At 49.1% G+C, this 21265-nt stretch overlaps 1 protein-coding gene across 2 annotated transcripts in view; it reads left to right on the top strand.

Moving 5' to 3' along the window:
- Positions 1–21265, top strand: part of LAMA5 (laminin subunit alpha 5) — an 84886-nt gene that overhangs the window by 20309 nt on the left and 43312 nt on the right. For both annotated transcript variants that reach the window (XM_050313855.1, XM_050313856.1), the window contains exons 3-6: positions 15655–15772; positions 19242–19360; positions 19712–19882; positions 20083–20180. In XM_050313855.1, coding sequence (XP_050169812.1) covers positions 15655–15772; positions 19242–19360; positions 19712–19882; positions 20083–20180 — 506 coding nt within the window. The remainder of the gene's footprint in view (positions 1–15654; positions 15773–19241; positions 19361–19711; positions 19883–20082; positions 20181–21265) is intronic.

Below are 21265 nucleotides of genomic sequence, written 5' to 3' on the forward strand. Positions count from 1 at the left end.
AACAGCAGAGCAAATCCCAGAGCCTGATGGAGATGAGCTCCCTGTGCCTGCAGTGCTGGTGGTTCCACACCTCTCCAGTGAGGACATGTGCTGGGTGTTCCGGGCATGCTGAGTTTGTTATCCTGTGCTTACGCTGTATCCATAACTAGTATGTGAGTTCCGGTCCTTTTTACTTGTGTTGAGGGGTAGTAAATCCTCCCAGTGATGCTATTTTTCGGGCAGGGAGTGGGGCTAAGGGCTTGGATTTCTGCAGTGGTGAGACTGATCAGTTATCGTGTGCGTACGCCACCAGGAAGAGGGAAACATGAGACGGCTGCTGTGCAGGCTGGGATGTCGCCTTTGGTGCCGGCACTGGAAAGGCTTTGGGGTTTATTTTCCCCACATCTCACGTCAGCAGTGAGTCCTGGTGCACTCCAGCGTCCCCAGGGCCAGGACAGGATGTGAATGTGGTCGTGGCGTGGCTGCCCAGGGTCGGGTTGCTGAAAGGGAGAGGGGCTGACAGGTGCATGGCCGGCAGCACGGACGGGGCCGCGGCACAGCTCCTCGAGCTCTGCGGATAGAAACTGGGCTTGGAACTGGGTCAGAGGCGTGACCTGAAACACACCAATGGGCTGGAGGAGTTCTGGGCTGCGACACTTCCTCCCGTCCCTGGCTGCTGCATCAGCCAGAGATTCGGTGTTGGAAATGTGAGCAGGTGGATTAGTGCTGCTGCTGGCTCGATGCTGACTGAGCAGGAGCGCTCGCAGTGATGTTTGCAGTTGGATGTGCTGGAACCTTTCTAACCAGGAGAGCTGGAGTTGTGTTGAAAGCATCAGCCCTCGGCGAAGTGAAGCTGTTGCAGTTGGGCTGGGCTGCTCCATCAGCAGCAAGACCCGCTTTGGGCAGCACAGAACCTCCAAGGCAGGCCTGGGGCAGGTCAGAGGAAAGTGTGGCTCTATGGCGAGCGAAGTAAAGCCACTGCAGATGTCTGAGCCACGGGAGCCACTGGAGCTCGAGAGCAGAGTGACTGCACGTGTCCGCAGCGTGCTCCGTCTTAGTGTGTTGTTTATTTGATGTGCTGTTTGTTCTGGCATGGCTCGGTCGCATGCTGAGATAGATAACGCTGGAGAACAGCATGAGCTAACTCTGCTTCTCAAAGAGAAACGTCTTGCATTTGCCAGAAGCATCTTTTCTTCAAGTGGCTGGTACGTGGCAGCCAGGGATTCAGGGAGGGAGGGAGGGGAGTCTCTTTGCCTGTCCCCAAGGTAGGGGAGGTGGCACAGTTCATTACTGGAAATGTCTTTGATGTTCAAGGTAGACACACCAAACCCAGACAAAGGCTTTAGTCTTCACTACCCCCCCAGCTATGGGGGACAGAGTGCATTGGATGGGGCACTTGGAAAGGCTTTGGCTCTGCCTTCCCTCTCCCCTTTTATCTGCTGCTGGTTCTTTGAGGGGTGTCCAGTGCTTTCTGCAGACTCTGCTACACATCCAGCAGTGACAGCCAGCACACAGGATATGGCCATGGTGGGGACAGCCAGCAGCCTGCCCCAGGGGGACTGCCTTGTGTCCCACCACATAGCGAGCCAATAATTTCCTGTTATTGTTTGTAATAACACAGCGCCTGTTTGAAAACAACCCACATTAGTCCTCCCTCTGAAAGAATTCGAACCTGTCATGAAAGTTAGAGGAGAAACATTTTCCCAGACATCTCATCCAAAGTGGAGCGTTTCTGTTCTCGTCAGCTGCTCACGCTTCCGGGAAAAGCAGTCGGTGCCTCCAGAGCAGGGATTTCCTGAAGTGTATGGGGGGCAAGGAGCACTGTCCTGGGGGGTGCTTATCGGGCAGGACCTGCTGTAGCCTTTCCATCAGGAGTGAAGGCAGGGTTGAGCAGCCTGGCATCAGCTTGAAGTTGTGATTCAGCCATGATGAAGGGCACAGGTCTCTCAGCAGGTACTGTATGGCCCTGCTACATCATCATCAGCAACTGGCTCAAGACCTTGGGGTGCACTCAGGGTGCAGAGAGTAAATGGTGTAACAGTGGAAGGAGAGGAATAGGGGTCTTCTCATCTGGAAGGCTTAGTGTGAGGGTCTGGCCTGGACAAAGCAGTATTTTACTTGCAAGCATGTGTGCCAGTTGTCATTCCTTGTGTTCAGGCCAACCTGGGCTGGAAGAGCTTGTCCCAGGGACAGCTTGAAGCTGAGGAGTGAAGGTGGGCTCACTTTCCATCCTGGGGGGAGAGGAACATGTCAGCATCACTCAGGGTGTACCAGCTGAAAAGATGTGGGATGGAGAGGAAAAAATTCCCTTGATACTTCAGTGGCTGATCGAAACCATCCTGAAAATCTCTGCCTGGAGGAGTTGCTGCATTTCATTAAATAAAAACAGCTTCTCTTCATCCTCCTGGAGTTGAGCTGCCAAAGGCAGACAGAAAACATGCTGTTGATATCACACTCACAATATGATCTTATCAGCCCCTGCCTCTGAATAGTGACCAGGTTTAATTGACTCATTCCCTGGGTTGGTTTGAGAAGGCTCCTCTTCCCCAGAAATGAGTTTTCCAGATGCTTACTTTAAAGGAAAAAAAAAAAAAAAAACAGGGTTTTCTTTGGCCACCTTTCCAGCTTCCAGCTGTTAAGTCCTGGAAATGTGTTCTTCATTATGTCCAAGAGAGAAATGTTTCTTTCTTCCGATTGGGGAGGCAATAAATATTTCAAAACATAATATGCTGTGGACAAGTGAGTTAGGATAGTTAGGATCATTTGTTCTCTGTGCAGCAGGACCAGTGGCTGCTGGGTGATGGACGGGGCAGGGAGTCACTGTGGTCTTGCCTTAATACATCAGCCGTCCCCAGGCTGTGCAGAGTCACTTTTTTGGGTTATAGATTCAACAGTCAAGTGTCTGGTTCTGCCTTCAAAACCAAACCCCAAAGCAGAAATCATCAGCAATCTTTAACAGCTCCTTTGTGTTAACCTTCCAGCACTGTCACTTCCAGCCAACATGCTGCCGCCTTCACAGCACATCTCCAGCCTGCAAATCCTTTCTCCTTATCTGACCCCAGAGCAGTGAGTTCTGGATTGAGCCTGATGAGCCAGCCATGGGGCTATTTTGGATTAAGAGGAGGAGGGGTGAATTCCAGCTTCGTGGAGTATTCCCTCTTCTGCCAGTGTTGGCTTTGCTCCTAGCAAGGATGCTCCAACTTGCTTCCCGTGATCTTGGCTGGCCTGGCCAGGGCATTTTCACAGATGAGAAATTTGCAGGATACCACATAGTACTTACTGCATCTAATTTTAGGCAATTAAGTTGCCAAAGTTTGGCACGTAGTTTCCCTCTTTGGTCAAGAAGGTACATGGAGTTAGAGCCGATAAATTTGGGCAACAGCAAGAGTTTGTCTGTAGTTGCTGCATCCAGCTTGGGTTCCCCCAGAGAGGTGGTGATGCCAGGGACAGCAGTGACAGCATCTGGATCTGATGGGATCTTCTCAGAAAAGGCAGAGATAGAGCTCTCATTCATGGTAACATCAAGTCATGATCTAAATCAGCTCATGAAAGTGATGTTGTAATCAGGGTGTGTTTGTGAAGGAGCCCTTGGAGCAGAACAGCAGTGGCTGATGATGTAGATGATAATTTACAGTGTGAAAGGAAAAAAAAAGCGGGGGGGGGAAGATTTTGCTGTGGGCTGACTGAAATTTGAAGGAGTATGAGCCAGCATGAGTCCCACAGGGAACTGAGGTGACTGAAAGAGAGCAGAGCTGGAAAATGGAACTGAGGTATTTCTCAGATAGGGAAGGAAAGAGCAGCCCAGCAGGTTGGAAGGAGGTTAAGCCACAGAGCTGGGGTCTCTGCTGGGGTCTTTGAGTCTTTTGGGGACATAATGAGGCACAGGTACCCATGTGGAAATGGATGGGAATGCTGGGCAAGTTACCAGCAGTTTGTGTTGTTATTGCCATTTCTGCAAAGGCTAGCTTGAAGCTTAAATCAGCTGTTGTGCTCTCTCCTGCCTATGTACCTTTAAAAATATACATCCTTTTTGCTTCTCACATTTTCTGTGGTAACAGCCTGAAGCTAATGGGAAAGGCAGGATGGGACTTTTCAGATGTTCTAGACCTTCATTCCCAATATGGGAAATGCTTTAAAATATGCTTCACCCACAAAGGCTGCAGCATATTTTCCCCTTTAAAATAACGTTTAATAAGATATTTTAGAAAGAATTAAAATACCAATAGAAGCAGGAGGGCATAAGCCAAACATTAAGAAAACACCCTTGAGGATAAAATGAGTTTGTGAGCAATTTAGTCTTGAACTCTGTGGGAATGGGACTAAATCTGTGAAGTCTTCCCGGATATCCCTACATAATTTGGAGGAGCCCTAAAAATAGCCTAAAACTTGAATAGCCTGGATGACCTCAAAGCTGCTTTTCAAGAGACTTGCAGTGTAGCCTGAGTAGGTGAACACCCTGCAGCGCATCTAGGTTTCAGGAACCCCTGATGAGTCAGCTGGGGGATTGCTAATTGGTTACTGGTCTTCATTAGCATCAGGCTTTGATGGATTGGGCTACCGGGTTTGCCTCTGCAAACAGCAAGGAGTGGTGGGGGACAGTGGCCTCCTTTGGAAACGTGAAGCGAGTCTAAAGGGCCCAATTAAGCTGGTCCCAGGGAGGGCTGTTTCACAGAGAGCCGCAGCCCTGGCTGCTGCCGGCTGTGCTGGCAGGGAGCCCACTCCAGTGATTTATTCCTGGGCTCCAGCGCTGACCCACGGGGGCTGAGCAGCTTAACGGAGGAGATGGAAGGGTATGAGCAAAAGGTACAAGGCAGCTCTGGTTTGAAACAAAGCAGCCAATTTCCTTTCACCACAGACAAGCCTTATCTCGGGAGATTACGTTTGTCTCCAGTGGAGCCTCTGGTGTCATAACCAGGCTCTTCCCGGGCAGATAGAGAGAGGCTTGCGCAAAAATCCCGCAGCGGTAGCCTGGGTTCTGGCGTGGCTGTGGCTCACGAGCCCTGGATTGTGTGGGAAGGAGCTGGGACCAGGCAGTTTGGGGCTTTTTGATTTGGTGTTTTTGTGGTTTTGATGCCTTTTGAGCCATCTCACCAATGCCTGGCTGCTGTTCCGGCTCTGTGCCGCTGCAGACGTGTGTGTCCTGCTGTGCTGTTGGGAGAGGGATGCCTGCCACCACATCTTGCTGGTGTGACAGGCACGGGGATTTCTCCCAGTTGTCATGAATGGATGTTGTCCATGGGAAGGGTCTTCTCTGGGACGTGGGCCCCTCAGCCAAAGTTTCCTCCAGCTCCTTGGAAACACTTCTCCATGCACTCTCACAGATGGAACAGCAGGAATCAGCTGCTACACAGTTATTGTCCAAAAAGGTTGCAGTGTGGATTGCAGATAGGCTGCTTAGTCCATCATACCCAAGAATGGACCATATTTTATGCTCCTGGCACAAACATAGCTGTGTTTGCCTTTTTTCCACCTCCTGTGATCCCAGTGGATGCTGCCCAGCTGGGGATTAGTGATGGGCTGCAGATAGGTTGGTCTGGTTTGACCAGCGCTTAAGACACGGGAGAAGTCTTGTAGTTAACCCTGTCCTCATCAGCCAGGGAAGATTGCTTCTCCTCATTTCTGCAAGCAAAACACCGTCCTGCCTCCACAAGTGTACTGGGTAGCCGGGCTGATGAAAAGTTTGCACTGAGTGTTTATATATACTTTTTTTATTTTAGCTCATTCATATTGTTCTGTGATGCTCAGTGTTCTTTTTGAAGCTGGGGCAGGAAGAGGCTGGAGATAAGACAACAATAAAAGGCTGGAGTAAACCCTGCAAGCAGAGATAATGCACTTCAGAGAATACCGGTGAACTGGCAGTCTGGGAAGTTCAAGGAAATTTGAACTTTTGTCCAGTCAGGATGATTACTTTTCCCACCAACTGCTCTGCACAGCCAACTTGGTTTATGATGTACCTGAAACACCTTTTAGTTTAACTTGGACTACCTGTTAGATAAAAGTTCATTATATTCAGAGCTCTATGACATCATGTATATTACTTCACTGTATTTTTTTTATTAGTCCGTTAAAGGATTTTGCTCTTAATACCTGGCCTAAATCAAAAGGTTTCTCATGTAACCCTCCTCAGCTTTTCCCCCCCTGCATCTTGTTCCATTAATCCATCATGTAATGTCTGACACTTCTGCAATGAGGAGAAATTAATCACTGTGTCTTTTGCCTTGATTTTCCACCTTCCCACCCCAGCTTGTTAGGAAGTCAGCATTATATCATTAGGGATTTCTTCACCCAATGGAGAGAGGTCTCCTTCCTGTCTGCATTGCAGGTTTCTCTCTCTAACTCCCTGGGTTTGGGAGGTGTTGAAGGCAGAGTGATGACAGGGAGATAGTGAGCTACAGAACTGGTTGCAGGGTCACCCTGGCTCCAGGGGGTTTAAGACACATTCAGACAAAAATCCTTTCTTGAGGCATAGTTTTGAAAATTGCTGAGTATTACATCTCTCAGGGTCTTGATTCTCACGTTGAACCTGAACTGAGAACCAAGGCAGACTCTTTTCTGAGTGTGCCAATTTCTTTGCTTGGCTTGAAATGCCCTCAGGGGTTCCACAGTGGTAGGCTCCCCATCTTTGTTGGGGTGTAATTTACTCGCCAACAGTGTTTGTTGAGCTTAGATATCAGCAATACAATGTAGGTTCCACAAACTCTGTTACACAGAGACTTACCTCAGCACACCCCAGTCTTCAGCAGCCCATGCTGCTTCCATACAGAAATTGTACAAAAATTGAGGCCTGGGCTGTGCCGCTTTTTAATTGCAGAGCAGAAGAAATGGAGTGGTATGAAAGGTCAGACCAGATTTTTTCAGCGAGGAGCTGTTTGGAGGAAGTTGAGGAATTTTGGCCCAGTGCACGCTGAAATTCCTGCTTGGTTGTGTGGGAGCTTCGGCTCGGGGGAGGCAGCTCCACTCGCAAATCCATTGAGGCTTTGCCTGGACTGTTATTTAGAAGGACATGAATAGTTTGCATCTTGAGACCTGTGCTGTGGTGGTTTGCAAGAGTGAGGGTTGGAGGAGCTGTGCAGAAAGAGCCCCCTGTGCCTCCTTCCAGGAGAGTTCACGGGGAAGGGACTGTGCCATGGGCAGAGCCTGGAGGAGCCAAGCCCACCAGAGGCTCTGAGTGAGCTCTGCTGTGCTGGACCTTGGGCCTGTGCTTTCTCACAGCTGTGCCCATACATCTGGGTCTGGAATGCGCCAGGGTTTAATGGCTTGGTTTCATCAGCATGGCTGCCAAAGTCACGGATTCCTTCTATATGTTTTAAAAGCAAACAATCCGTGACTGTGGACACTGTTCTCTGCATCTCAGCACACACTGCAGCTGGTGAACAGTTAACCAAATTAACTGAGAGCTGTTCAATTATTCTTGGAGGAAATGAGAAAGATGAGCAGCAATGCCAGGCTGTGACTGACGAACTCTTGGTGAAATCCTCGGTGGTGATGTCACTGGCTGGTAGAGGGATGAACACAGACTTTTAATGGGATTGTTTCTTTTTCTTGCGCTCAAGGTCATTGTTTCTCCTCCATTAGGCTGCATGGTGATAAACAGGAGGTGCCAGGCAGGGCTGTCATTGCTGGAAGTATTGCAGCTCTTGACTTTGAGCCCATTCTCTCTCTGTCCCAGGAGCTGATGCCCAAAGAGGGCCTTACAGACCCTATCTACAGCTGCTGGGACAGTGTGGTTGTAGGAAAGACCTGAACTGGGCTGTCTTCCCAGCTGTCCTAGTGCTTGCTGTGCAGTGATGGCCACTGGTCATCTCCTTCCAGGACAGAGATGTTTTCCTTGTCTAAAATTTGTCATGGCAGGATAGGGCACTCCAAGGAAACTTTTTTTTCCTTTCAAAGTCTATCTGGCATTAAAAACTGAGTCAGTTATTTCCCATTAGTTACAAAAAAACCTCCACCTACTCTCCCTGTGTGTGAAGTGACAGCTCCCTGAAGAGACTGTTGCTCCTTCCTGTCTCAAATACCTGCAGTTGGTTGACATCCCTCAAGTCAGGCTTTTTCTTGGCAATTTCAGATTTTAGGATGCAAGCACACCAGTTAGTATTAGCCAGCAGGAACTCCCTGGTTTTTCTATTTATAGGAAAGCACATTTTTTTCTGTATGTTTTGGGATTACTAGAGTTTTTACTGGTATAGTTTCCACTATGCTAAAATTAGTCTCAAACTCCTGTAAGTTCAAGGGAGGAGAATTAATGCGATGGACCCAAGAGCCTTGGAAAAATCAGCCTTGAGAATAGTGAGGGGTTTTTTTCTCCTCAAAGCCATCATCAAGTAGGTGACTGGAGATATTTAGCTGGCTGAATTTGAATGACTTCTAGTTAAACTCCTCTAGAATATCAAGTGTTCCCAGGGCACCTGCTCATTGCTCACCTATCTACACAGAGCTGCTTGCAGACACTTTGGCTGGAAGACCCTGGTATGAGCTGCCACTAATCCTGCCAACTAATTATCAGTTCAGGTATTTTCCCAGAACACCCAACTCCCAAAAAAACATTCCCAGAAGCTTCTTAGGAGTATTTAACCATCAAAGACAATTGACACCTCAGGGTAAATACTCTGAGAATCTGAAATCCTGGAAGCACCAGGAAGTTTAAAGGGCATCTTTTCAGCCACCTCTGTGCTGGGCTTCTGCTGGTGTTTGCAAGAGGATTAAGTCCCAAGGAATTGCAGCCATCCCCTTCTGTCCTGACCCCTTTTGCTGTGCAGAGATGCCTCTGGTTACATATGCCCACCTCGAGCACGGCTGGCTGCAGTGACACCTGAGTTTCAGCACAGGCTCGTGTTTGAGTGTGTACAGGTTGTGCCTGGGCATCCCTGAATGCTGCCCCTGTAGCTCTGTGGCACTTGCTGTTTGCAGCTCCAGGCAGGCAAGGATTTAACGGGATGCTCCCCAAACCCCACGTCCTGCCCATGCTCCTCTGTGCCTCTCCTTAGTGCCAGCTGGCTGAACCTGCTGCAGATCAGGCTCTTGCTGCTGCTTTGCTGGAGGTCGTTTCTAAAACTTGGCTGTCCAAACCTTCAGTTCAGTACTGTGCAGGCCACAAGTGATGGCACTGCTCTGCCCAGCCGTGTGCCAAGTGCCACAGATTTGGTCCCCCAAGGATTTTTGGCAGGAGGCGTGTCTGGCACTGGCAGGGGAAGGACAGCTCGCACAGGAGGATGCTGTGGAGATAAAGCAGTGCTGTGTGTGAAATCAGCGAATGAGCCAAATCCTTCTCAGAAGTGGCATGTAAATAAAAAATCCTTTGTGAAAAATGCTCCATCAGCTGTTCACCTAAGCCAAGCTGCTTAGGAAGGGAACAGGCGCTGTTTAGAAAATAACATCATAAAGCATTGGGTTGCTGTTGCTGCTTGTTATGACACTGGGGAGGTTTCAAGCTGGCTGGTAGTTCTGAATCTGTGCTTTCCTGGAGAGTGTTTTCTTTGATGTCTCTCAATAGAACTCTAGAGTTTTGAGAGAAAAATTTGAAAACAGGTTGGTGCAATGCTGAGTCCTTTTCCTGTGCCCCAAGTTTCAGTGTTTGTCTCTCTCCCCAGCCCTGCAGAGATGTTTAATAGCTGTGACTTTGCAGCTCTGTCCCCTCCCCAGGGCCTTGGGTCTGTGCTGGGCTCTGCCTCTGTGACCCGTGCCCTCAGCTGGGCAGGGGCTGGCTGTCACCTCCTTGGGCAGCTCTGGGCAGCCAGGGCACTGCTTCCCCCAAGCCCCTGACTTGTCCCAGACCTTTTGGAGGAAGAGAAGAGCCAACCCACCCGCTTACAGGCAGTCCTAGTGTCTCTGAGAGGTGTGGGGCACCTTGAAGGGTTTCAGAGCACGGGATAGGTGGCTGTTTCTAAAGCTTGGCAATCAAAATATTGGACTACAAGCATAGGAAACCTTCTCGTTCAGAACCCTTTAACCCTGCATGAGTGCCTGGGGAACAGATCATTTTTAGGAGCAAGGACTTGACACGCAGACATATGAAAATGAGGCAGGAGGTGCTGTGAGCAAAATGGGGGCAAAGTGTGTTTCAGTACCACACCCTCTTTCAAACACTGACTTTTGTATCCTTTTTTTTTTTGTGTGTGTGTATGTGGGGGGATTGTTTGCTCTCAGGGACTTGAGTATTTTGTGGAAAAAAAAATGACTGGATAAAAAGCCATGCTTGCTTGGAGGGAAAACACCTTTTTTTTAGCTGCTTAGAAGGGTTAAAGTAGTTCTTGTGTGAATGGAAATAAAATGTAGGCACACACTTGCCCGCAGCTAAATGTGAGAGTTTAATAAAGGATTCTGATGGATGGGCTGGAGAGAAATAAATCTACTGTAGGACAGCAGAAGCTCAGCAGGGGCACAGTCAGTTGTTAATGAGTAAATCCATTGCTTCCTTGAGAATAAATGATTACAGGCAAAGGATGCAAAAGGGGCAGATCGCTGACCTAGAGAAGTTCGAAGTGAGTCAGAAACTCTCTGCCTTTCCAGGGCTTTTCCACCCTCCACGTACTTGTTTGTGGGGATAAAAGGCGCACAGAGAGGCTTGATCTCTTGTTAGTTTTAGCTTCTGCCGCTGATGCGGTGCCAGCTCTGCTGGGCGTTTCCAAGCCTGACGAGAGCTTGTGGCAGCTGAGCAGCCACTTGCCTGAAGGCTGCTGACCAGGCTGTGGACAGAGGTGACCTGTGCTCCCAGAGAGCTGCTTCTCCCTGCTGCTGTGGACTGATAACCCCATCCAGGCTCTGACACCTGCCACATCTTCCAGGTGGGCTCGCGGCTGCAGTGGTGGACCAAGGCAGTGCCTGGGGGATGGATGGACTTGGGAGGGAGCAAAATCACTTGGTCACTTTTGGAAGTGTGGAGGGGAAATAAACAACACTCTTCCACGCTTTCCATGGTGGTTCTTTTTCTGCTTTCCATGCCTATAGGGTTTTGCAGATATCTGGAGCTGCTGTGCAGTGACCCAGATCGGGGTGCAGTGCACCCCAAAACACTGCAGGTGCCTGCTGTGCATGTCCTGAAATCCTTTTCTGTGTGTATCCAGGAGGCCTCCTGTGCCCCAAAACCAGGGGGACTTATTGCCCATGCACTGCCGTTGAGCTGCGCCTGCTCGGCAGGTCCCCCTGATCCTTCCAGGAAATCCCAAGCAGGAATAAGCAGCGCTGGCAGTGCTATCCACACACGTGCTCCACGAGGATATCCAGCAGCAGTTGGGAAGAGATGAACTGCTTTTGTTTTCACGTGGTGCTGTTTTCATAAATCAACGCCAAAGGTAATAAATCCGTCCTATGGAAAAGTAGAGAGTGGTTTGCTGTATAAACTACTCCTGTGTGCTCCAGGGCCAGGAGCAGAGCTCTGTGGAGCTCCCAGCCAGCACAACTTGCTCATACCTTTTTGTCAGAGGACTAAAAAGGGCCCCTCTTGTTGTTGATCAAAATGTAGTTGCCAGTGTTGCAACAACATGAAGATTTGTTTGCTTATTGAATGTTATTGTGTGGCTTTGTGGTGCCTTGGGAGTATCAGTGAGACTTCACCAGAACTCCCTCACGAAAGGAACACAGGGTATGGCTGGTCCAGCTTGTTGTTTTGTTCCCACATGTGCCTCCCAGAGCTGGAAAACTAAAATCACTTTCTCAAGGCAGGGAATATGTGAGAAATGTGCAAGTTTGACATTATGTGTTGCTTAGGCAGGAGAATGGATGGATGGATGGACACAGAATGTGCTGCTCCAAAAGCAGCTGAGTTTTTCTTGTCTCTCTGAAATCTTTTACTCTTTGAGTCTTTGAACTGTCACACTGGGCAGCAATCAGAGTTTTATTTTCATGGGATTTTGGTGCTTGATAAAGCTGCCCACCATCCAAAGATGCAAAGAGATGGAGCGTGGGAGATGGAGGAAATGCCCTCATCTCCATCTTCCTCTCCTGGCTCCAATGCTTTCTCCATCCTTCCAGGCAGTGATAGTCACTAGGGAAACTTGCACTAATAGCAACATTAGCTAGATGTAGGGATGTTACTATTTTCAAAGAAATTTGGTTGCTAATTAAAATACTGTCAGAATTTCCTGGCTGGAAGCTCGTTTCATGAAATCCCAGGCACTGGTCAAAGGTTGAGTTGTACCTGGCGTGCTTTCAGAGGTGGGGAGAGCAAGCAATCTGCATGCCTGGAGACAAGTGTGTGCATCAGATCTGCCACTTTACCTCCTTTCTCCATGAAGAAGGGAAAAAAGTTTGCCAAAGCAGCTGGGAGCATAGAGGTTTTTATTCATCTGACTGATTAATAGGAGCTAAATAAAGGCTTTGGAAAAAAAACCCAACCATTTCTCTTGCAATATTGGTTGGGCAGAACTGTACTGGAACTAAACATGGAATGAAAAGTCTGACTTTTCTGCCAGCTCTATTTTTAGAGCAACTTCTCCATCTTTGCATCTCTCTCTGAGATTTCTCAGCAGATGCACTTGAACCAGGCAATCTGCTGTTATTTTTTCCGGCAGGCTGTGATCTTCTGCAAGATAAGGATGTTGGATGGAGGGGCAGGAGACTCACCAGACTTGACAAAAATCCCCCTGAATACCAGATGTGGGTCCTGTTCCAGATTTGGGGTCACTGCGGTCACAGACTCCTGAATTTTTTCTGTGCTCCATTAGGAATGACCATAACCCTTCCGTGCTGGAGGGGAGTGACTGTGCAGTGTTGGCTGCCTTCTTTGTGTCCCAAAATTGCAGTCATGACTGGAATAAAATTCAACAGCAGTCCAACAGCACACAGCAGTGCTAGTGATGAGTTTGGGTATGGAGGGAAGAATTGCATTTGGCTTTGAGAGTGAATATCTGCACTGGACTTCATGTGAGCTGCTGCAGCTGATCCAGAAATAATCCAACAAGAATTAAAGTGGGTTTTGTTTTTTTTTTTTGCTTCCCTATGAAAAGCAGTAATAAAAGATAAAAGCATGCTATCCCTGGTCTTGGATGTCTTAACCCTGCCATGGGGTTGGGATTAGCCTTTCAGAGAGTTCCCAGCAAGCACATAGTTCTCCCCAGTGCCCACTGTGTGTACGTGTCTCCCATGACTCAGAATGTACTGAAACCATCCACATCATCTTCTTTCAGCTGGAGAGGGCCCCAATGGGTCTGGAGCCTGTGGCTGCCCGACCCTGCCCCAAGGGCACTTACCAGGACTTGTAGCCACCAGCACTGAGTTCTTTTTCTGGCTGTTGTTTTCATTTTGTGAATCACTGAGCCCAAGGCTTGGTTTTGTGTGAGATTTCAGTGTTGTTTCAGTGTTTGTGCAAAAGCTGCACCAATTTGAGTGCATGGTAATCCATGCCCTCCAGAGGGAGGGGACTTCTGAGAACTAGAAGCGTGCAAGGAGTTTGGACTCAAGGACATTTCTTTCCAGCATAAAACTGGACAGCAAGGAGGACCTCCTGCCCCCCAGAAACTCTATGGGATGTAGCTGGCATTGTAAAAAGAAATGTAGAAGAGAGGGATGCACGTCACATTTCTCAATTTGTGTTTGTGGTTGCTGTTCCTTCAGAGCAGAGGCTCCCCCAGTGCCTGAGGCCAGAACATGTAAAGGCACTCTGGAGCTGCAGGGAATTTTGTCCAGCTAAAGGCAGTGCTAGATTCCAGCAAGAACATTAATTTAGTCCCTGGAGAATAAAGCTGGAGGAGGGTTTACAGTGGAGGGAAGGTGTAACTCCACAGGCTGGTGCTCAGCCCTGTTCCCATGCCAAGAGGCAGATGTTAAGCTGTGAGAACTGGTCCTGCAGAGAAAGCAGCTGCCTGAGCTGAAGCCTCTTGGGTTTCACTATCAAATAACAGCTTTGCTGAGAGTGTAAATGGGCAGAAAACACTGCTCCTCCAAAAAAGCTTAGTCTTGTGTGCCTTGAAAACACATAGAGGTTGCAGAGGGGAATTAGGGCAGCATTTAGATCTGTTTTCTCTCAGGTTTTAGTAACTTGAAAATTATGGTTGTTTCCCCTTTGATAGGGTTTGCAGGTCTTTTAGCATTAGGGAACTGTGCTGGGTGGCCACTTCGGTTTCTTCATTCTGGATGGCACCAGTCCTTACCAGTGCAAACCCTGAGAGCTGACAAATCCCACCCTCCTGCCCATTCCCAGCTGGGGAATGGCCTCTGACCAGCTGTGCTTCGTGTAGATTTCCCAGGTGGATCTACTTCCCCCCTCCATGAGCATCTCTCTCAAGCCCCCTTAGCCTACACCCAGGTGTGAATTCAGGTACCACCAGCCTGCAAAGAGAACCAGAGCAATCCCCAGTACATGGAGGAGAGGCTGCCCCAGAACCAGAGGAGTGTTTGGCAGGAGCCTGAGAGGTTTGTGTGTGTCCTGCTGAGGGGTGACTGAGGTGGGTGGTGCCAGTCCACAGGGCAGCACCGTCCTGTTGCTCCATACCCACACACCAGCACTTGGACCCCTCGTCTGAATGACCATAACAAGATATGTGCTTTTTAGGATGCCTCTTCCTTGTTTCTTCTGCCCTTTAAAAAGTCTTGTGTGAGTTGTCAGGGCTATTTTGGAGGCATGTTATTATTAATCTTTGCCCTCTGGCTCGGCGATGTGTGTGGCTGGGGCAGGGCTGAGGTGGTGGCTGCTGTTCTGGCCCTCCTGCAGCTGGTCATGTCTGGGACAGGTGGGCTGAGACAATCACAGAGCTGTCCTTTTCCTCACCTTGCAGAACTGTACCTCTGGTTACCTGTTAGTCTTTGGGGGGTATATGCTCATGCAGCTCCAGCTCTGCATGAGGAAGGACTCCTGAGCTATAAATCTCTGCCTTTCAAGCACTAAACTCCCTTTTGGGTTGTTTTTGACGTTAGGAATTTTCTCAGATAAGAGAACTTTATTTGCCTTTAAATATCACTTTGTGACAGGATGATGGAGTGGGGATTCTTGGAGCGAGCTGGTGCCAGCCGGGGAAGGGAAACTCTGCTGGGGCTTTTGTTTCTGTCTAGCCCTGACATTTTAGCTCTTTAAAGAGTACGTTTATTTTATACTTGGCAGCAGTGTGTGTGCACATGTCAGTGTCCAGACAAATGGGAGCAGCCCAGTGTTGGATCTGTGCTGAAGCCAAGTGGGTCTCCTGCTCTCCCCTCTCTGTGGCATCTGGGGAAGATGGAGCTGTGCTGGGGCTTTTGTGCAACCAGGTTCAAAACACAGATTGCGTGGGTGAAGCAGGGCTGCCAAGTGGAATGCCTTAAAAAAAAAGAAAAGAGGATTTAGTGATATCATGTGCAAGGTGCAGCTGGATGTTACCTGGCTGGCAGGTCAGTGTGTCACCTGTTACCTCCAGAACAGCCCAAAAGCCAGGTCCCCCAGAACAGTGTCATAGCTGGTTTATAGTGCTGGCTGCTTAGGTCAAGGCTAAGTCTGAGGTGTCGCCCAGCACAACCTGGGTACAGCCTGTAGCCACAAAGTCTGTGCTTTGTTTGCACGCAGTGGGAGCTGAGCTCCCTAATCTGGCTCCCTGCAGCAGCCGTGTTATATCACCATCCTTTTAGATACGGAGGATTTTGCTCCGCAGGCTGCTTGTGAGCAGCAGGATCTGCAGAGTGCCAGCTCGTTTATTCCACTTGGATCCCTAAGTAAGTTCTCCCCAGTTCTGATGCCTCAAGCAGCCAACTTGACTCTGTGTTGCTTTCTTTCAGCTCTTCCACGTGGCATATGTCCTGATCAAATTCGCCAATTCCCCTCGTCCTGACCTTTGGGTGCTGGAGCGATCGACAGATTTCGGCCTTACCTACGAGCCCTGGCAGTATTTTGCCTGTAAGTATTTCAGTGTTACAAGAGAGCTGCAGCTCAGTGCCAGGTGGTGATGCCGTGGTGAGGCTCTTTGTGCAAATACAAAGCTGGGTTTGGAGCTGTTTCCGTGTCATTACTGTGATGCAGCACATGTCCTGGGTTTCCTCTGCCCAATAAGGCTGCAAGAGGTGAAGCTTAGGTGCTCCTCAGGGCAGGAGAACATTTTTACTCTCAAGGACTAAATGTATTTTTTAAAGTGTTGTCATTGATGCCCACCCAAATCTGTGGGAATGCCAAAGTTGGCACCGGTGTCAGTAGTTGGGCATTGCTGATCAAGGTCTGGAACTGAGATTTCTTGTCATCTCCTCCCTGCCCTCTTCTCTGTCTGCTCTGTACTATCCCAGACTGGTGTATTTCAGCTCTTCCAGATGCAATAACAGCAGCTCGCTTCCAAGTGGCTGCTGTCACAGAAAACTCTGAAAGCCAGAAACTGTCCCTTGTGCTTGGATACAGCCTGTGCAGGGCAGGGAACCGCTGTCCTGCCGCTGTGTGAGCTGGAATCAGAGACAGCTGGCTTCAAAGGATGGCTGTGGAGATCCAGTCTGTGCATTTGGCTTCCCCGTTCTCTGATTAAAACCTTAAGAAACAGCTGGTTCTACAAAACTCTTCTCCCAGAGGGTCTACGGGGTAGCCGGATGCTGAGGAACTTGTTAACCACCAGCTCCTCCCAGAAGCAGCAGCAGTAATTGGGAGAAGATGTGAGTTAAGATCTACAGCCAGAGCTTAAAACCTGGCAAGGAAGGACCTGGGAGCGCTCAGAAGCCTTGCCCTGGGCTGTCCCTGAAGGCTCATATTTCTGGCTTACCTGTCAGCCTGTGCTTTGGATTTCGGGCCCCTTATTGTGCAAGAAAGAGCTGCAGACATGTTACTGCTGTGTTGCCTTAGCGTGGTAGCTCCTCTCCAGTGCAGATGTTTTCCTCTCTGCTGTGGGCTAGTGGGGAATTCCTGCTTTTGAATTCCTGCTTTGCTTTTTTCTATATTCTCTGAGAATTTATCTTCCAGCTCTGAAACCTCTCCTGGGACCCATCAGAGTTGTGTTGTTGCATGGTCTGGGGCTGCATGGAGAGCTCTTGCCCTGCTGGCTTGTTCCTGTGTGTGTGGTGGCAAAGCTGCAACATCTGGAGTCCTTTTTCTTCCTCCAACATCAGGCCCTGTTACCACCCCCCTGGAGAAGTGACATGCAGTGACACAGCCCAGTGGAAAATTCCCATGGAAATAAAGAGGTGGCTGCTCCAAAACCTGCCAGATTCGCTAGCACAAGAAGTCCTTCTCGGAGGTTTATTTCTGGCATAGGGAATTCTGTAGGTGGTCTAATGAAAACAGTGGTCAGGTCAGTAAGAGGGTTAAAAGCAGCTGGCAGAAATGCAAGTATTCTCCAGGGACGCCAGCAAGCCTTGCCAGAGGTGGCACTGTCCACCCCAGCTCAGCGCTGCCCCTTGAGCTGTGCTCATCGTGGGAGGTGTTTGATCCCCCAGTCAGGCTGCCGAGGTGCTTTTGGGCTTAGCTCTGCAGGAGGAGGGAAGAAGTGCCTGCTGTGGAAAGCATCTGCCCTTGCAGCTGATGGATCATCTCAGGGAAGGGGGGCAGGAGGGACTGTGGCAATGCAGGTCTATTCATCGTGGTAGGGAGGCACCGTGCTTTCCTCAGCCACCGAAAGAGAAGCAGGAGCTCTGGGGAGAGATTTATGGGGGTGTTTATCCCCATGAAAGGCTCCCCATGCAGCGTTTCAGATGGGGGCAGGACGTGAAAGATGCTCGGTCCCATCTGTCCATGCAGTCCCACAGAGCCTCACGGTGTTGTGCAGGATCAGGGTGCAGGATTAGCCCCTTTGGTCTCGCTTTGCTGGGCAGTGCCACTGCAGAGGGGAAGGCAGCCACAGCACAGAGTGAGGCTCCATCCTTGTCTGCTCTTTCCTTAAAGCACTGCTGGGGTTTAAAGCTGATGGGTTACTCTGCTTTAGTTCAGAGTGCCCATTATCTGGCTCACACAGTTGTGTAGATTTGGAGGAGTTCTTTGGTTTTCCTGAGTAGCTCCTCATGCTGAGCATCCTGTCCCCATGCCCAGCTCTGGCAGCTCTCTGGAAATCAATCATCTTGAGCCAGTGGTGACAGGCTCCTTGCCTGGGGCTTTAAAAATAAATTGCCTTTTAAAAAAAGCACCTGGTAAAGGAAAGCTTGGCGGCCAGAGACCTTCTGTTAAATGTTTCCACATCTTCCTGTGGATGCAACTGAGCTCTTGCTGTTGCCAAAACAGTGTTTCGTGGAGTGAGGCTGCATTCCTGGGACAAGGTGTGGGTGGGTGCAGGCCAGGGGTGAAGGCAGGGAGGCAGAAGCTCTCTGCTCCCAATTTGCTGCTCCTCCTGCCTGGCTCAGCCTATCCGAGCAGCACATGGAGTGAAGGACCTGCCTTCTGGAGGCACATGGAGACAGATTTTGGATGATTAGTCCCTTGAATTGGGTTAACCTTTCCCAATCAGCTTCCTGTGTGAGCTGAACGCTGCTGTCAGGCACGTTCACTGTGGTTTGGTTGGCACTGCCAGCACAGGGATATCAGACGTCCTGGGGACAAGGGTGCTGGACTTGCAGGAGAAGCTGTTCATGAACCAGGACATTCCTGAAGCTGCAAGGAGAGTCTTGGCATGCAGCATTCCAGAGTAGGTCGCTGAGCCAGCAGTGTGTCTGTCCCCTGGCTTTAGCCAGCCTTGCATTGCCACTTAGTGGCAGGAGCCCTCGTTTGCTGTCCCCAAGGGGTGGTTCTTGGTGGCTTTGGCATTTCTGTTTTGTAGCGTTGGTTTAAGAGCAACTGCAGAGTTCATATTAAGATGGGAGAAGGAAACATCCTGCAGGCAGTTGCTCTGCTTCTCCCAAACACTGCAGGTCTCCTCCCCACACCTGCATGTCCAACCTACGTGGTGGGAGATGTCCATTGTGTGATTCTGTGCTGGCTTTGGGACTGGCTCAAGAAGTTTAGGAACCCTGTGAAATGATGGAACAGCTCCTTCATCAGGAGCAGAGCCCTGGCAGCAAAGAACCCTTCCACAGCTCAGTGGAAGCAGTGCAGCAAATCCAGTGCCAGCCAGGCAACAGATCCAGACCAGGGTTAGTTCTCAAGATGGTTAAATGGTGAGATTGATGACAAAATAAAGGGGTGGGTTCCTCTGCAGGTGGTTGCAGTAGGCACACTGGCCATTCTCACTTTCCTCATTTACTGCAGGGAGGTGATTTGGGGCATTTTCTGCCTATTACTGTTACAGTGACTCCCTCACACGTATTTAACTGTGACAGAGTTAATGTCATACAAAGCAATCTGTATGTAGTAAATGCTTAACAAAGATTGTACACCCATCTCTCTCGTGGTCAGTGTGGGAAAATCCATACAGGGCTTGGAATTGTTCCTTTTCTCTTAACTGCTCTCTTCCCTGGTTGATGAACAGCTTCCAAGAGGGACTGCATTGAGAAGTTTGGACAGCACACCGTGGATCGTATCACCAGGGACGACCATGCCATCTGCACTACTGAATACTCCCGGATCGTGCCTTTGGAAAATGGGGAGGTGAGCAGTGGCAGGTTTTCATCCCCTGGAGTTTCCAGGGTTTCTCAGTGGCTGTCGATACTGTTACTAATTGGTTCCCTCCTGATTTTTGGATGCCACTTAAACTGCCTAGTTAAACCAAATGAGATTGGCAGGGACCTGATTCAGTCATGTGGATAACTGGGTTCGACTAAGGGAGAGATTAATTTCCCCCCACCCCACAGGATTACACAGATTTTTCTCATGGAATCACAGAATGGTTTGGGTTGGAAGGGACCTTAAGGACCGTACTGTTCCATTCCCCTGCCGTGGGCAGATGCACCTTCCACTAGACCAGGTTGCTCAAGGCCTTTTCCCTCCTTTCATTGACAGATTGTTGTCTCTCTGGTCAACGGGCGACCAGGAGCCATGAACTTCTCCTACTCTCCTCTCCTGCGGAATTTCACGAAAGCCACCAACATCCGACTGCGCTTCCTGCAGACAAACACTCTGCTCGGGCACCTGATGGGCAAAGCTTTGAGGGACCCTACGGTGACAAGGAGGGTAAGCCAGGCCTTGATGCCTCTTGCTAGTGATGTTGGAACTGTTTGGGGGCTGTGCATGCAACCCCTGGGGAGAAGACATCCCTGGATGTTACCCGGGGGGATCATTTTATTGCATAAAGTCCTGCTGAATCCTGAGTAGAACAGTTAAGAATCTTATTTGTAAAGATGCTAATGGCCAACTCTTGTTGTACTCTCCAGTATTACTACAGCATCAAAGATATCAGCATCGGAGGGCGCTGTGTCTGCCACGGCCATGCAGACGTCTGTGATGCCAAAGACCCCAACGACCCTTACAGGTACCTTTTTCAAAGTCCCAGTTCTGTGTAAAAGCATTTGAATTATTGTGCTAAGAATGGAGATACCAGTGTGAGTTATGTCCTGTCCTGAGCTCATAATTGTGCCAGCGCTGCTGATCGTGGCTCTGCCCTGAGAATGAATCAGAAACTGCTCCACACAAAACAGCAAAAATTAAACGTTTTGTCAGACTATTTTTCAGCCAGATCAGCTCCTTGATCTGGTTTCCCTGTCCACAACTTTGCCATCCCATGGGAGCAGAGTGTTGGAATGGAAAGGTGGGATACTAATGTTGAACATGGAGATTTTCCATCAAAGTCCAGGACTGGTTTCTGAACTTGTTCAGAGAAGTCTCTTGCTTTCCACATACCTTCTTAAGGATTGGGACAATGCTCTCATAAATAGATGAGAATTGTCTCATCATGGGTAGATGAGAATGAGAGTCCCCATGAAACCAGAGGCTCTGCTGCCCATTTTTACTCATAATAATCATAAATTGGTTATGTATGTAGCTGAAAAACTACTCTTTGCAAAAGAACAAGAGCATGCAAAGCAGTTACATTTTGGCTTGTGGGACTCTTCGCATCTGCCTTGGCAACTCGAAGTGCCAAAGAGCTGCTTCCAGCCACAAAAGCGTTACTTTTAGCCACCTGTTTGCAGCTTGAATGTTGCCTTTATAAAAGGGATGGGTAGATTCAGCTAGACGAGGGAAGCTTGTATTTCTTTCTCATCAGGATCATGTAGAGCTTTTGGATCTTCTAAAATAAAATTCCAGTGAGTCCCAGCCAAGGTTAAAGCTGTTAAGTATTAAAACAAGGATGTATTGGTAAGCAAGTCTGCCTTAGTGTGCCAAAGTCTCTGACAAAAGGAAGTTCATAAATACTTGAATGTACAGTTCCTTGTTTTTCAGACGTTGGTGTTGCTGGATGCCAGTACACCTGTGTACCAGGGCAAAAGGCTTTATGGGGCCAAGTCGTTCTTTAACATGGAAATGCTGTGACATTTCTTGAGTGAATCAATAGTTTGGGGCTCTCCAGGCAGGGAGGGAAAATTGAGCAAGGAGAGATGCGTTGGAAATTCTTGTTCA

The sequence above is a fragment of the Myiozetetes cayanensis genome, unplaced genomic scaffold (assembly GCF_022539395.1).
Source record: "Myiozetetes cayanensis isolate MyiCay16 unplaced genomic scaffold, myiCay2020 scf19, whole genome shotgun sequence".
Classification (NCBI taxonomy): domain Eukaryota; kingdom Metazoa; phylum Chordata; class Aves; order Passeriformes; family Tyrannidae; genus Myiozetetes; species Myiozetetes cayanensis.